Here is a 16,758-nt window from a genome sequence, read left to right on the forward strand (position 1 = left end):
GCCATCAGCCAGGAGCTATATGTATCTTGCCTGGATTTGACCTACTCACCAGCCTCCACCACAACTATTTAGAGGAAGGGGAAGGGGATAAAAGAAACTAAAACATTAACAAAATTGTCTCAGCAGTGAGAAAATCCATCAAGTAGACAGCAGCAATTGAGAAGTTAGGTACTTTGAGAGCTTGGTAATTCTATAAATGATGGAGTGTTTCCAGAGCAAGCAGTTCCAGTGCTGCCCATGCCAGCCTCCTTCCCCCCACTACCTATGCTGAAGCCCAAGGTCAGAGGAAACCCATGAGCCCTCCTGCCAGCCCCTCTGCATCCACTGGCTGCACCTCACACCCCCTAAACATGCTGACAGTGAGAAAACCTAACAGCACGGACCTGATTCTTCCTCTACTCCACTAACCTCCATCTCCGAACATCCTCCTGGGTACAGGTTCATCACGGTTAATATATATTTGCAGGGGGAAAAACAAGGGATTCCCGGGGAAAGGCGGTTTACATTCACACTGAGGTGTGGAGCCAGATTTTCCTCTCAGATACATGGATGTACAGCCAGAGCTGCTCCAAGGAAGTTCACACGAGACTTACAGGTGCTACACTTGCTCCTCTGGCTTACCACCAGCCACAGCCTGTGGATGCAGAGCAGACCTCCTTGGGGTGAGGATGGAGGGAGGCTGTGAGGGTTGTGTCACTGTTATTGATGCAAACAGTGTTCTCCCTGCTGATGTACTGTTTTCCTGGGGAGACAGAGGTGTTGGACCCTCACTGGGGCTTTCCTGATCTTTGGAATAATTTGGATCTTGGTAGAGCTTTTTGAGGTGATCCCCTCATTGCCCTGTTTAGGCTTATTCCTCCCTAGCAGAACACCCCTGCCATGGAGGAAAACAGGCTTTATATAGAAAAAAAAACACTTATGTTTTCCAGCAGGATTTATGTCACCCAAAAGCACATTATTATTGTCACTAATAATCATTGATGTTTATGTGCCAACACCTTGACCACCAGTAAAAAACAAACTATCAGAAGCAAAATCTGTGCAAGTGCATCTCTAGTCTAAGCCAACCTAGCCATGAAGCCTAAGCTCAGTACCAAAAGCCACTGGGGTGCAGCAGAAACACTTCCCAGCATCCCAAACATGACCTGGCATGAATGCAAAGCTTCTCTGATTTAAAGGCCTAATTTATACTCAGCTCCTGAGTTACTAAAATTCCATAGCCCTTTCAGCATGGGTCAAAGCACCCCACTTTACACAGTGGTCTCTGAGGGTGGTGTTCAGCTTTTTGCATGGGAAATGTCTGTTCCCGGTGGATCCAGGTCCCTCAATAGAACAGCGAGAGGCAGGCAGTCCAGGGAGGGATGGAGCTCACTGGGAAATCGGTGCCAAAAGAAGGTGGGGTGGAGCTTAGTGCTTTTATAGAGATTATTTGGAAAAAGAAACCAGGCAAAATGGCTCTTCCCCAGGGAACTCCGGACTTCTGCTTCTCTCCCAGCACACTGAGGACAGCTGTGCGACTTGTGGGCCTGAGGCTGGTGCTGATTTCCTGCTGCGCCTTGGAAAGGTGGGTTTTTGCCAGAAAGGGATGGCACCAGTCAGCCGCTACCTCCTGCAAGACATCAGCAGCAGGACTAGCACTGCAGACTACACAGAACCAGGGCATCCCCAGGTAACACCTTCCAGGGCAGTTCCCATCTCTGCTGAAAGCACGAGCTCTACTTCAACCCCGACTCTTGCTTACCTCCAGTTACAGGGACCTCCTTTCCTGTCCCCAGTAGCAGAAGAAGAAATCTCTCCCAGCTGCAAACAGGTCTGGACCAAATGACTTCAATCCCACCATGGCCACTCGCTCTCCACCCCCCCCCTTCCCCCGGGAATCCCTTGTTTTTCCCCCTGCAAACCGAGGGCCGTGATGTGAAGGAAGCCAGAAAAACTCCTTTAACACAGACAAAAGGTTTCAAACTCACTTCCACCCCACCTCCACAGCCAGAGGGTGATGCTGGCCTGACCCCTCTGCTGCAGTCACCACTCCATCCCCTCCCAGGTTATTCCTCACACTGAGACAATTTTAGCCAGATGTTTTCCAAATCCTGTGGGAAATCAAGTGTCAGCTCAGCTTGAGCAAGTGGAGTGGACCAGGCAGAGCTCGGAGGCTGAGAAGGCATTCCCAGGGGCTCTGCTCCCTTCCTGGTGGGAGAAGGCAAGGCACAGAGATGGCAGGAGCTAGAGGCCGGGAGCCCTGCCTCCCACCACAGCGTAGCACCTCTGGCTGAGCCCTGAGAAACCCAGCAGGGGTGGTGGGAGTCGCACTGTCTTTGGGAGGGCCTGGGGCAGACCAAGCTACAGCCTCGCTGTCTGCGGGAAGGCATCTCCCATATCTTCCAGGCTCATGGACAGGACAGCCCCATGAAGGCAGGGGACACCTGCTCTGAGCTTGGCTTTCGGAAAGGCACACACCAAAGTGTGCATGTGTGTATATATATATTTTATATATATATATATATTTGCATTTATATATATAAAATGGAGTAAGGCTGCTGGACTGCTCCGGGCTGGGCAGGGAGGGGAAGGGGAGAGCTGCAGAAATTGCTACCTGCAGCCACACGTCTCCACGACCATGTCCTCGTACTGTTTGTAAACCACATTGTTCCCAGAGTCTATGTAGAGGATGCTGATGGGGCTGAGCTTGGAGGGCACGCAGCAGCTGGGTGGGGTGGACTCCGGATCCATGGAGTTCATCAGGGTCTGGATGATGGCATGGTTGGTGGGCTCCAGGTGGGAGCGCAGAGGGAAGTCGCAGACCCCCTCGCAGTGATACGCCTCGTAATCCAGGGGGGCAATTATCCAGTCGTCCCAGCCCAGTTCCTTGAAGTTCACATGCAGGGGCTTCCTGCTGCAGCGGGTCTTTGCCTTCTTCCCGTGGCCTCTGCCCCCAGTCCGGGCAGCGATGGTGGTCCGTCTCTTCCTCCGCTTCGGGAACGCCTCCTGGCCGGGATCGGGGGGCTCCAAGAAGAGCGGGCTGCCCAGGGCCTTAATCTTATCCCGGATCTCCTTGAAGAGGTTCTCCTTCCTCTGGGTGTGGGAGAAGGCCACGAGCAGGGCTCTCTCGTGAGGCTGTGGCCGGGGCTTGCTGAACCCCAGCTGCCGGGGGGGCAGGAGCCGCCCCGACCGATCCGAGACGATCCTCAGCAGGAAGCACAGCAGCTTGCCCGAGAGAGACCTCCTCTCCCTCCAATCCCGCAGGGCTTCCCAGGCATCAAACACCTCCCATCTGGAGAAGCCCGGGTCCACAACGTCTGCAGCCCTGGAGTCCAGCAGCCGGGGCTCCTCACCGTCTTGGCTCGGGCAGGTGGAGAGGAGGAGGTGATGGAACGTGCCTTCGGGAGACAGGGCCAAGCTCCGGTTTACGGGGAGGGCGCGCAGGATCCGCAGCTCCGCACCCGTCACCTCCTCTGTGTCGGGCAAGCTGGAGATGTCGAAGAGGTATCGCTGCTCGAGGGTTGCTGGGAAGGCATCTGCATGAGATAAACCAAAAATAAAACAAAAAAAAAAGAGGAAAAAGCTATAAAAATCCAGCGAGCTGAAGCCAAGCTTTCTTTACAGAGGCACGAGGGACACGGAGCTCAGGGGGGAGATCACTGCCTTGCATCAAGGCTCACGGAGCATCCCAGCAGGGACACAACCTGCATCCAGGAACATTACCCTGGATGAAGGAACAAAAAAAAACCAAAACAAAACAAAAAAAAAAAAATGGAAAGAAAAAACGAGAAGAAAAAGGTAGAGAGAGAGGGAGGAATCAATTCAAATAAGTGGCTGAGGAGACTTCTCTCTGTCCTCCCGGGTGTTCCAGTGCCCCTAGCTGCATCACTCTCCTGTTTTGATACTGAAGCCCCAAGCAGAACATGCACGGCACAGCTGCACCCCCAAACAGCAGGTTATCACCGATTTCTCTGCCCTTAGTGTCACACACCCCTTCCAGCCCCAGCCATGCCAAGTGAAGTGCTGTGAACATCTTTCCTTCGCAGGCACACGTCGGGGACGTAGACGTTGTGCCCCAGCATGTCTGGCAGAGGCGCTCCCAGAAGCTGAACGTGAGCTCAGTTTTAATCCGTCACTGTTTCTGGTGGATCCGAAGCCCAGACGCAGACTTGTGCAGTTTCTGGTACTGATTAAATATGCTCAATGTGAATTAAAAAAAAAAAAAAAAATAAAAGAGGTGGAGTTGGGGGAAGAGATGAATGAGTTCTGGAAGGGTTGTTTTTTATTTTCTTCCTCTCTAACTAGAAATCTGATCTGCAAACATCGCTGCTGTGCTGTGCCCGAGTCCCCGACCCGCTGCCGGCAGAGCCCTGAGCTGCAGTCTGCACCGCGCTTCGGGTGGGAAAGCGTTTCCTCCCCATCATTTGCTGTTATTATGATCATCATCACTACTACCTTTATTATATTAACATTTTTATTACTATTTCGGAAGCAGATGTAAAATTCCCGTGAGAAGCAGATCAGGAGAACCCTCTGAAGAAGTTCATCTGGTTTCATTTTGCCCTGAAACTTCCCAGGAGCTGCGTGCAGTTTGCCCCCGGCTCTCCCAAGGCGGGCACTGTCCTCCCGCCCATCGCAGCATTTCTCCCCCGTCCCGCCTTGCTTCGCCGCCGTTTCATCACCAGCTTTAAGGCAAACCCTCCCGCCCAAGGCTGCAGGCAGGATACGGCCCTGCTGGGTTTGGGGATGGGGCTTGTGGGGCTGCGGGCAGCTCCGCACCAACAGCCGCCGCTCTCCCACGCCGGGGCAGCCGGTGACAGGCACGGGGGGAGGCTGAAGCTGCTTTTCCGTTCGTCTTTTTATTTTATTCGATCGGGATTTTATTTTTCCCCAGCCGAGCCACCTTCTCAATGTATATATATATATTACATATATATAAAATATATCCTTACGTCCGTAAATGTGTTTATTTGATTATTATGACCAGATCCGAGGGTATGAAGGAGACACAAGAGGTGGGAGAGGGAAAAGAGGATGGCGATGCCGAGTTCACGGCGTGTCAGCGGGAGCCGCTCCGGAGGGCAGCGGCACCCAGGGCTGAGCCGCTCCCTTCGCGGTGCCCCATGGAGCTTTTCGGGCTTCTGTCGCCCAAGTGGTGGAGGTCCCGGGAACTGCCCGCACCCTCAGCCTCGAGCATCATTCTCTACCCCGACTGCATGTGCACCCCCATCACCATCCCCAGGCTCATGCACAGCCCCCTAGTTTTTATCTCCACCAGGAACTCTTTCACAGCTCCAGACACTGTCCCCATCGTGACCCCAATCCCACGCTATACACAGCCCAATCCCCATCCCTGTACTCGTCCCGATTTCCATGCTCGAACTCAACAGCTCCATTCCCGTCTAACAAGTGATGCACAGCCCCTACCCCGTTAAGCTCCAGCTCATCCCCGTCCTATGCCACCACCCCGTGCTCAAACTAACTCACAAGCTCCCAGCCAAGGCATAAACCCCATCCACATGCACACCCGTGCACAACCCACCCCAGGCACGACCCGGTCCTCAGATCAACGTGTAAAATCTGTCTCCGTGTGCAATCACGTCCTCAGATAGGTACTCAAAGTAACACACAACCCGGTCTGCATAACCAAGCCCATGCAGAAGCCACATCCCCACACCCGTGCACAAGCCACAGCTCCATCCCCAAGTCAACGCACAATTTTCTTTCCATCCTAAATCCGCTCCCAAGACCGATCCTCATCCTCAAGCCCATCTCCAAGCCCCATCCTCATTCCTAAATCCATTACTAAACCCCATCATAATTAGACCAACCATGGTCCTTCCTCACGCCCGACGGCGGGGTCCCGGCGGCCAGCCCCGTCCCAGCTGCTCCGCCGAGCTCCGCGCTGCCCGGAGGGACGGGCGTCCCGCACTCACCGCTGCGTGTCCGCTCCGCGAAGCCCGTCACCGTGTCGGCGCGGCGGCCGGGGACGCGGCGGGAGGCCAGACGCTGGTAGAGGGCCACCATGTAGTGGTGCGGCACCACGGTGCCGTTGCGAAGAGCCCTGTCCCTCCGCGGCAGGGAGGAGAAGGGGGAGGCGGCGGTGGAGGAGGAGGAGGAGGAGGCGGAGGAAGGCGCGGCTGCCGGGGGTCGCTGGGGAGCTGCCGCCGACGGTCCGCGCACAGCGGCGGCCTCTAGCCCGCGGCGGAGGCGGCAGGCTCCCAGCAGGCAGAGGCAGAGGGCGGCGGCGACGCGGAGGCGCATGGCGACGGCCCGGTGCCGGTGCCGGTGCTCGGCGCTGTGCTGCTGCCGCCGCCGCTCCCCGCCTGCTTTTGAACATCGTCTTCGCCCGCCGCCGCCGCCGCTGCCACCGCCGCCGCCCGCCGCCGCGGAAGCGCCCCCTGCCGGCCACGCGCCACGCCCCGGCGAAGCTCCGCCTGCGCCCCGGCCCCCGCCCCGCCTCCGCCGGCAGGTGAGACCCCCCCCAGGCCCCTCTTGCGGAGGCACCCGCCCCCCTCCGTACGCGGCCCCTATGGACGACGGCCCCCGCCCGGGCTTGAGGGGAGGCACCACCACCTCTATTTGCGGGGAAGAATGTTCCTGAAAGGGGAACCCCCACCCCGCATTGGAGGGGGAAACTTCGCCCCGCATGGGGGGGTTGTCACCCGCCACCCCATCCTTGGGCGCGGGAGCCCGGTCCCGTAGTGCAGACGGGGCAGTCCCGCCTCCGCTTCGGAACCCCACATTTTGACGGGACACCCTGCCCCGCATTGGAGCGGAACACCCCACCGCCAATTCCTCCCGGGGTCCGCAGAGGATGGTGCGGTGCAGCGAGGCGGGAGCGGCCGGGGGAGCGCTCAGCGACCGGCTGCGGGGCGGCCCCGGGTTCCCTGGATGCGCGCTGCTCCGCGCCTCCGCCAGCACCGTTAATTCCGCCTCGGGAGACTGACATCGCAGCAAAACAAAGCCCCGGCAGGGGGGGGGCTGATGTTTTCTCGTGCACGGAGGGTTTCCTTGGTAAAATTCAGATGTTTCCTTGGGTCTCGATTGAAATAACAACATGGAGTATTTACTAGGATGTTATTTCAAGCCTCTTTAAGTCCCTGGTTATGTCTGTTGCGATTTCTCTGCAAATACAAAAACAAGTGCTGTGATGATTTATATGAAGGAATGTAGGTGTTTTGCCAAAACAAACACTTTTTTTTTCCCTCTCCCCCCAAACAATCGCTTCTCAAGAGCGTTTGTCACTGAAGCCTCTCGGACTTCTCTCTGCTGTAATTCTACAGGTGCTTTGTCACAGTGCGGTGAGCAGGTCTCTAATGCCAGCCAGTGGATCTGCTCCGCCCGAAAACAGTGCCGAGCAGTGGGGGCAGCTTCCGTGGCAACGTCCCGAGAAGTCCCTGTCCCACACTCTGTGGGATGGTCTGGACCGAAGTCATTTGCACGCCTCACTCAGCACCTTGTGAAGTGTTCACACGGGGCTTGCAGTCTTTGAACGATACTGCGTGGCTTGCACAGGGCCTTGCATGGGTCCGCTGGCAGTTGCACCCAGCAGGCCAGTGACCACTAGAAGCCCTGACCCAGCTTCTGGGGCAGGAGGCAGAAGAAGGGCCCATAGAGGAATGCTTCATTAACTGTTTTTTTCTTCTGTCAGCCCCTTACTAAATCCAGCCCAATGCTGTTCAGACACTAAAGGTCACTTTAAGAAAGCATCGGTGAGCCATGGCTGCCTCACTACCCCATGGGCAGGCTGGTGAGACCCCGGGTGGGTGCCCTCACAGCACCAGAGCAGGCAGCTGAGTGCTCAGGGAGCCCTTCCCGCACATGGAGAAGGTTGGAAAACGCTGTCCTGCCCTGTACCTCTCAATCCCACCTCCAACACCCACGCCAGACACACCGGTAGTGACCCTGAGACAGGGAGTAGCAGTGCTCCCTCCCCAGTGCTGCTCAGGGAAGGGACCAAAAGGTGAGCAGAAAACAGTGAGATCAGAAGGGCTGCCAAGCTTTAGAAAATGGGCAGATGAGTCTATCCATAAAACTCTGTGCTTGCAATGGTTTCTGGAGCATCCTGCCTGGAATCCTTTCATGCAGGCAGTTTCATGGGAAACAGTGAAAGGTATAAAAATGGTGAGTCTGGGCTGTGCCCTGAGCCACCCAAAGCTGTATATCCTCGTGTGTGCTGGGTGTATAGACCTGCCACATGTGAGGGATGCCAGGCTTCACCAAACTCCCAGGGAGTGGAAGTGTCTCTGCTTTTTTTCTGTACATCTTTTAAAAATTAAAAATTACATTGATGCAACAGAGCCAGGCTGTGCCCTGGTTTTTCTTCCACTGCCTCAGACCAGTCCTCCTCTCAGACCCCAGTGTGGGCAGCAGGGGCAAATGCCCGCTTGGTGCAAGCTGTCAGAGCCAAGCAATAGGTTCCTCCTCATCCCTGTGCACAGCTGTCCTCATGGCAGAGCCCTGTTGCTTTTGGGTGATGAGAGCCAGATCCCTGTCCTCACCGTCTGCGTGCAGACCAAAACAGCACGCACATAACCCACACAACTCAAAGCAACACATGCATACATGTCTGCATGCACCAGGCACACATGCCCACACCAGCTGGCACTGACACAGACTCAAGAAGCAAATCCTGCATGGCTGTGCCGGAAGGAAGACACGAAATCCCACAGCCCATCCTCTGAACCGTGCAGAGTCTATCGAGGTGCACGAGCACTGAGTTTCCCATTGTTCTCCATTGCAGCTTCTTCTAAACCCTTTTGGGCTTTCTTGAATTTCCACCAGCCCAGCCCAGCCCAGCTGCAGGACCTTCCCACACCGCCCCAGCCCTGTGCAGTGCACAGCAGCTCCTGCCCCCAGCCCTTCCCTGCTCCAAGGATGGTCTCCCTGAAAACCTTTCTTGTGCATAATTTCACACTGGCAAAGTGCCACCTTTCACCAGCCCCCTTCCAAAACCAAATTAGCACACTGCTGCAGCAGCAGAAATTGGAGAGGAAGGACTGCAGTTTTATTTTACAGCTCAATTAGCAAGTTTATACAGAAAACATATAACCAAGGGAGATTTTATGTCCGTTCGGTTTCACCAGGAAATAGACTTGTTCCTCTTTGAGGGCACTTCCTACTTCTGTGGGTACCGCTATATTCTCCTGCCCACAGTGGCCTTCAACCAGTGTGGTGACAGTGCCTCCAGCCCTGCTCACTCACTCGATCTCTCTTTGCTTTTACACTTAGAAATCCTGTGGTTACCTCCAGCATGGACTCAAAAACACAGTTCTGAAACTGTCCCATTACCCTGTTCACTAAGTATTAAAGGAACCACAAGTCTGCCAGAACCTAAGATGAAAATGAAGGGCCACATTTGCCTTCAATTTTTCACTAAGAACCTGTCCCCAATAACAGGAAGCCAATGGCTCTATGCTCAGGACCTTAACAGCTCACACAATGTCCCACCATGGTCTATCCCTTCCTTCACTAGTGGTCCCTTTTGAGTGGATTTTTGGAAAGAAGAGGGCAGTCAGCTCACCAAGCCTGTTTTTTTTTTTACTGGGAACATTTTCAGGATGCTGATTCTTTTGGGATCATGAAGAAACTTTTCCTGCCTGGCTGACTCTTGGTTTGTCCCCTCTGTCACAGTCTCTCTCCCTCTGCTCCCTCTCTCAGTCCCCAGGAGATTTCATTTCTATGCATGGGGTTGAGTTCTGGGCAGGTGGACTCTCTTACCATGGCTGAATCCTCTTTTGCAACTGTGGGCAAGGTCCCAGCCTGACACTCCTGCCTGCCAGAGAAGGGCTGCCTTACAGATACTCTTCAGCAAAGGAAAGAAGGAGGTATTTAACCAGACCCCCATCAGCTGTGGAAGACCACTTCTCAAAGGAGGAAACTGAGACAGAATGGAATTCCTCAAGCAATAACCTTGTATCTGATGTCATAGCTATGTTCCCACAACCCTGTACCTCCACAGATGTTCATCTTTCCTGTCATCAGCACTTTTTGATGGAATAAAAATAAACTGCAGTGACAACCCCCCTCCATACTTCAAAACTGGAGGTGTTCATGGCTGTTTCCATTAGTTAAGTCAAGTGAGTCTTGAGCAAGTTCAGAGTGGTCAGAATATTGATGCTAGTGGTTATTTGGAAGAGCATATTTTCATACAGTGACCACACAAGAAGCCTCTTGTGGCTTCACTTAACAAATGTCTTCTAGCGAGATGGCTACAAGTGACGGCAAGGCCAGCTCAGCAAGTAACCAAGCAACAGCATCATTTTCTTTCCAAATCTGCCAGCAACTCCTTCCAAAACTTACTTAAATTGAAGCCAACCTGAATTCATCCTGATTGTCTGCACAAGGATAGCCAGGGAAGATAAGACAAATCAAGGTATGAAGTCAACACAGGAAACATCAGATGAATTCACAGACCCCACTGGGCTGTTTTCCTTCTAGTCCAGAGACCTTATGTCACCACAATCTGGATGCCTAAAGCTGTGCTGGTCTCACCTCACTTTCTGTTTAAACACTGTACTCTAGCTAGGGGACAGGAGACTTATGGAAATGTTTTACTGAGAGCTCAATCCTTCTGGAAACATAAAAGCTTCTTGGATTAGACTTTCCATTCCCCTAGGGGAAAATCATCCTAATACAGCATCTGGTCAAGAGGGTCTGTCATAAGCCACCTGAAGATAGCAAGTCAAAACGCAGTTGAGTGCTCAGTTGATTTACAAAGATTTAAAAGCCCATTTGCCTTTTAAAAAGTGCAGAGTTAGCAGGTAATTTGACAATGCACAGGTGCAGAATGTGTCTTTATAGTGGTAGTTTAGGTTAGCACCTGGTCATAAGGGGTGAGATTCACCTTGCTTTTGGATATAAGAAGGAAACTCTTTCCTGTTAGGGTGGTGAGGCATTGGAATAGGTTGCCCAGGGAGGTTGTGAATGCTCCATCCCCGGCAGTGTTCAAGACCAGGTTGGATGAGGCCTTGGGTGATATGGTTTAGCGTAAGGTGTCCCTGCCCACGGCAGGGGGGTTGGAACTAGATGATCTTAAGGTCCTTTCCAACCCTAACGATTCTATGATTCTATGATTCTTTCTCAGTGTAACTGATCACCTTCCTGCCATTAATAGCTAATGGAGGAAGAGCCATACCTCCAGGAAGTAATTCCTACAGCATGAACCAAAGAGCCCAGCTGAGAGAGCTGTTACAGAGGATTTGGTCTGCCTGTACAGAAAGACATCATCTGCCTCCTTGTCCCTGGCTGTCCATGTGAGATGTCACCAGGGAAGTGCTCTTCTACAGCTCTCCTCAAGCTCTGCTCCACACTTACTTATTTTTTACGTATTTTACCCTTTAATCTTCACTCAGCTGCTTTTTCTCTCATCTGTTTCCCAGATTATTGTGTTTCCCCCCAAACTTCTTACCCTCTAGCTCCCATCCCTTTGCAAAGGCCCCTCAGGTTTGGGGTGTTCAGCCAGTCCTGAAGAGGAGACCTGGATGGGACTGCTAGCAGGAACCCAAAGGGAGCATCAGAAAAGGAGCATTGCATACAATACTTCACCCTGATCCTTCCAGTTCCTGCCTATTCCCAGGAAACCCTTCTTTGACCTCTCCCCATTCCTCCCCAGCCAGCACCACTCAAGGCTCCCATGCCACTCTCACTTCTCTGCCACCTGAGACAAGAGAATTACTCTATACCAAAATCAAGCCCTTTGCTTTCTGTCCCAGTGCAAAGTTTGACCAAGAACTCCAGTTTTGGCTCACTCCTAACTTCCTGGATGCAGATGCTATGAACTGCTATGAACATGAAAAGAAGGTGTTTTTTTTCTCCCCCTTTAGGTTATCTTCCCATCCTTTGCTATTGTTTTTTCCTTGTCAGACAGCTACTTTTGCTCTCTCATCTACTTCAATGCTCTTAATCCCATGCTTTATTTTCCACTGCAAACCAGCCAAATGGATCTAAACTCTGAAGTCTTTAATGTCAGCCCAATAGTTCTTCAAGGTGACAGAGGACTGGCAAAGAACTTTGCCCAAGAACTGATTTTCCTCCCTTTGGGGAACATCACCTTCAGCAGGAATCAACAGGTGGATGCATCCCACCCAAGTACAGCTAACAATGCTAGGTACCTAGTTGGAGGTCTCAACTTAGGTTTCCTTGACTCTAGGACCACCAACAAGCTATGGGGGCCAGATGAGGCATGCAGAGAGGGCCAGAGCAGGCCTGCCAACCCCTCAGCTCCAGTCCCAGCCTCCTCCCTTCACTCCTCTGTTCCTGCTGCTGTCTGGGCTATGAGGAGGAGGTGGTGTGGAGGAAGGTGGGTGGCTGGGTGGGGAAAAGGATGTGGTCCAAAGTCCTGTTTGACTGCAAGTTTGCATGGTCTGGATCACTCCTTTCAAAACTATGTCTCCCTGACCTTCTTGCCAGGGCAGCATGTACTTCCGCAATGAACATGGGTGATTTGGGACAGGCACCTGGCAGTTAGGAGGGATGCTTCTCATTTGAAATGCCTCTCAGAAACCAGCATAGACCACTGGGCAAACTAAGAAGCTCATAAGTACCTTTTACCACCACTGTATGTCCTGGCTGCTCGTCCTGTTCAATTTCTTTGCCTTTTCCAGTTTGCCTTTTCCAGCTTTAGTTTTTGTGTTTTTTTGGGGGGATGTGTTTTTGTTTGTTTTTTTTTTTTTCTGTAGACATTTCATGCCCTGGGCCTCTTTCTCCTTCAGCTGTTGAGTAGCATGAGAAGCTCAGAGGAGAAGAAATCCTTCCACAGGGCCATCCTGACCCACCTCAGCAGAGGGGCTGGGTGGCTGCAGCAGGACTGAGCACCAGCAGCAAGCGGAGTATCAGGGGTACCCGGGCTTTCTGTGAGGGATCACTCCCAGGGCAGGAGCACCATCTCCTGGTGAAGGGATTTACAGCAGCAAGCCTCCTTGTGAGGTGTTTCCCGGTACACAGATGAAACGTGAAGGCATTTGCAGTTTGGAAGAAACTCACTCTGGTTTCTCTCCCCTTAGGCTGTGAAACACGTGGAAAAGCAACCGAGTACAAGCGGGTACTGTATATAAGAAAGGGAGCTGGAAAACTGGCTGTGAACAGGAACACATTATGCGGATACATCCCTCAAATCCTGCAGTCCTTGCATTTATTTAGTGCTCGCACTAAAGTTTAAGACATCTCTCTGGTCAGTGAGAGCTGCATGGACGAAGCCACTTACACACATTGGGATGTCAAATGCCCTATTAGCAAGGACCTTGAATTCCTAATACATTACAGTGGCATGTGTTCACAACTGTCTGGCCACAGCCCTTCACACAGACTGCGAGTTGGTGTGGGTTGTGCTGACATCAGTATTTAGGCAATATAAGTTTCTGCCTTTTATATCTGATACAGGCCAACATGCTTGCTTTGCCTTGCCCACTTGCCTGCTCCTGTCCACCCAAACACTCACATGCAGGTTTGTGCACCTGAGACCATCTCAGATGCCTAAATGTGAGTATCTGGTGCCACCTGAGAAAGCCACACCTCAGAGAAGAATGGGGCTTTCCTACACTGTCTACCTCCTCTACCAGCACCATGTGGATTTCTTGGGTGCCCTGCAGCCTGCAGAGAGACACCAGGTGCCTATTTTAGCACCTGCACAAAGCACATTTCCTTATGAGAAGATCATCAGATTTTAGCAGGAAAAAAATATGTAATATAGGACTTACCAATACTGATAAAATTTTTGAAGACCTTACCACTGTGTGGGTCACTTCAGCAGTTTACGGGGAGCTCTGCTTTTTTCTGCGGTTCACACTGATCCCACCAGCTTAGTAAGTCAAAATAGGCTATTTTGGGGTCCTCACTCCATGGCCAGAAGAAAAGCACAGCTGAAAATTATTTGATATGATGGACTTCTGTATGAAACAAAATGAGTGTCTGGCTGGCAGGCAGCTGCTGGTTTGCACTTGGAACAGGGAGGTGTTAAGTTCCGTCTCTATTCTTTCTGCAGGGCTTCACCCTGCAGCACAGATCAAGTCTGAACTGACAGTTTTAATAAGAGCCAAAGGCACAAGGACAATTAAAAGTTTTCCTGGACCTTGATTTAGTGATGTGGAAAGTGCAAGTGAACCCAGCCCTGAATCTTCTCGGTAGTATTTTCCTCTTTACAGTGAAGGATTGCAGATACAGCATTTACAAGACAGGCTGTTAATGTAAAAACTCGACCTGTGAGGTCTCTAGGTAGATGTAATTGTGGAGCAGAGCTAACCACTTAGGCTACATATATGCAGGTAAATTAAATGTTTGTAACACCACCCTTTGGCACCAAGATCAAGTGCTGTGAATCAGCCCATTCCACATGGCTAAATTCCTGTAGCCTCCAAGGCCAATGGCCATGTACAAGCTGTCATTTGAGAATGGTCCCTTGCCTGTGTTAACAACCAAACTGTCCCCAGGAACCTTTCAACAGAGCCCTAGGCTGAAGACATACCAGGGATATCACTACTGACAATGTGACAACGATGACACCGCTCCCTGGCATTATTTAGATTACTTGTATGAATGCAGTGCTGGAGACTCTGGAGACCAGGGCAGGGTAGCTGATGGCTTGCATGTAGGAAACCTAGCTCATTGTAAAGATTATCCATAGTCTTGCTTTTATACCTTCAAAAAGCTTATTCCAGCAAGGTTTGGGAGAACCTTAGCTATGCAAAAAACAGCAGCAGAAGAAAGGAAGTCCAGACTTTTGGTACTTGGTGAGGAGCTGAGAAGTTGGCAGCAAGAGCAATGAAGAGCACTGTCTTGGAGATGGACCTGTGCCATCACTGGCTGGAACCTTGGGACAGCCACTCTCTCTCACATTTTAGTTTTTCCCTCTCTGTAGTAATGGATCCCTGCTCTTGCAAGCACTTTGGGCAGAGGGTTAAAGAAATACTATAGGTACTACAGGTGTACTTCCAACTTTGCACAGGGTCAGCATGGACATTCCTGATGGCTTCTCAGGAAGGAAGAGCACCTTCCATGAAAACAGTTCATTCCATGATTCCTGGATCTCTCTTTCTCCTTCCTTACTCAGCACACTACCTCCCTGACCAACTTGCCTGACTCTGTAATGCTTGGGTAGCATTTACCATTCTGGTTTTGTAATTGTAGCTTTGAACGCCTGAGTGACTGATTTCAGCAGATGCTTCAATCATATGAAGATGAGATGGATACATACTACTGGTTGTAGACCAGCTAGAACAACATGATCTATCAAGGAGAATTAATTTCCACTCTCTTCAGCCTGACTGTTTCTCTCACCAAGTGGTGGATGCTACTTCTTGCATTACAGAAAGCTGATAAATTGAGAAAACTGTCCAAATCATGTGCTATGCCATTGTACCATAAATGCCTACATCTCTAAAGCTGTGTTTTCCTCAAGGACAATCATCCATTTCTACAAAATCTCCAACACTCATACAATATCATTTTAGTAGTTACTGGTTCAGAGAAGTGTCATAAAGAAGCATTTAGGATGTATTCATTTCACTTGATCTACAATGTAAATGTAAGATTTGCTAGACACGCATCAGCTGTACCACTCATTAAGCTCCAGAGACTGTAGTGACTTGATTTTCAATTACTGTAGTAAGTGTATATATATTTAATGCACATGAGGGCATCAGTGTGGTGACACTTGCTTCTAAGGTCATGAATTTCAACCATTTAGGCCTCATTCCATTGCCTAGACATAGACACTGTACACTGAAATGTACCAGAGATCCAAGACATCTGCCTGATGATGCAAGCCTGCAGCCCTCTAGAGCAGCAGCCGGAGCCCATCTGGGATACACCAAGGTCTCTTCAATGGCACTAAACCATAGCTGAACAGATGAGTTAAGACCTGAACAACTAAACTAGTTGCTATATTTCCCCGGCAGCCACTGGAGAAAAGTAGGAAATTTTAGGGCATAAGTCATCATCAAATGAGCACCTGAAACAGACTCTAGTGCTCCCAGAAATCTGTCCCATTTCTCTCCTGACTGCAAGGGCAGTCTACCAGATCATCACAGAGGAAGATGCTGAGCAGATCAAAATCTAATTTTAAGCAAGAATAATCCTACTGTGTGTAACTGGATAGGCAAACTGCTACTGCTTTATAACACCTTTACAATTGCAATCACTAATACCTTCATTAAAACCCACAGATTTCAGAAGCCCATGTCCATGACCTGTTGAAACCCAGAGTCTGACTGCCAGCTACTTTCTAAGTAAGAGTTACAGCATCTGACTTGAAATGTTTGTTGTAAAACAACACTGTTTTTGTGAGCAAAACTCAGCTCCTGAATTACATAGCACTGACCTGGAAAGATATTCACCTTCCTGCTGTGGCTATATGTGAAGAACTGGTTGACAAGATAGGTTGTACTGGTTGTGCTGTGAGACAGAGTCATACTTACAGATCTCCTTGGACAACTGGGTAATTCTGTTCTGGCTTACTGTCACCAAGGAATGGTTGGGTTATTGCAATTTGTCTGTCATAGCATCTGCCAAACCGGTTATCTTGAATTGAAAACAGATCAGCAGAACTAATGCGACTCAGTCTAATGAAAAGTCTGTATTGCTCTTCCCTTATACTTTCATCCCACACTGGAGGTGCACAAGAAGCAACTGATATACTGGCAAGCCAAATCAAACAGGTTTCTGCTTCAGTCTTTCCCTTAGAGGGACACAAATGTTGGCCTCTCACATATTGAGCTGCCAGCATGTTACAATAGTTGGAAGAGCTATAAGTTGTCCAGACAGCTTGTCTTTTGTTGTATT

General features: G+C 50.9%; 1 protein-coding gene and 1 long non-coding RNA gene across 2 annotated transcripts; both read right to left on the reverse strand.

Moving 5' to 3' along the window:
- Positions 1-505: 505 nt before the first annotated feature.
- GDF7 (growth differentiation factor 7) lies at positions 506-6,327 on the reverse strand. The gene is made up of 2 exons (XM_062618904.1): positions 5,916-6,327; positions 506-3,515 (listed from the first exon to the last, which is right to left on the reverse strand). The coding sequence occupies exons 1-2, from the start codon at positions 6,241-6,243 to the stop codon at positions 2,590-2,592; spliced, it is 1,254 nt and encodes a 417-aa protein (XP_062474888.1). The 5' UTR covers positions 6,244-6,327; the 3' UTR covers positions 506-2,589.
- A 6,338-nt stretch (positions 6,328-12,665) lies between these two features.
- On the reverse strand, positions 12,666-15,107 carry LOC134163750 (uncharacterized). The gene is made up of 2 exons (XR_009964831.1): positions 13,480-15,107; positions 12,666-13,446 (listed from the first exon to the last, which is right to left on the reverse strand). It is a non-coding gene; the product is annotated as an uncharacterized LOC134163750 (long non-coding RNA).
- Between the last annotated feature and the right edge of the window lie 1,651 nt (positions 15,108-16,758).

Source organism: Pezoporus occidentalis, unplaced genomic scaffold (assembly GCF_034315485.1).
Source record: "Pezoporus occidentalis ecotype Australia unplaced genomic scaffold, CSIRO_AGI_Poc_V1 ctg206, whole genome shotgun sequence".
Lineage (NCBI taxonomy): Eukaryota > Metazoa > Chordata > Aves > Psittaciformes > Psittacidae > Pezoporus > Pezoporus occidentalis.

What these genes read in the sequence shown, in the direction of transcription:
- GDF7 (XM_062618904.1), bottom strand. Translation starts at nt 6,243, where the DNA reads ATGCGCCTCCGCGTCGCCGCCGCCCTCTGCCTCTGCCTGCTGGGAGCC. An exon ending in CGCGGAGCGGACACGCAGCG is followed by an intron (nt 3,516 to 5,915) that starts GTGAGTGCGGGA and finishes TATCTCATGCAG; the next exon opens with ATGCCTTCCCAGCAACCCTC.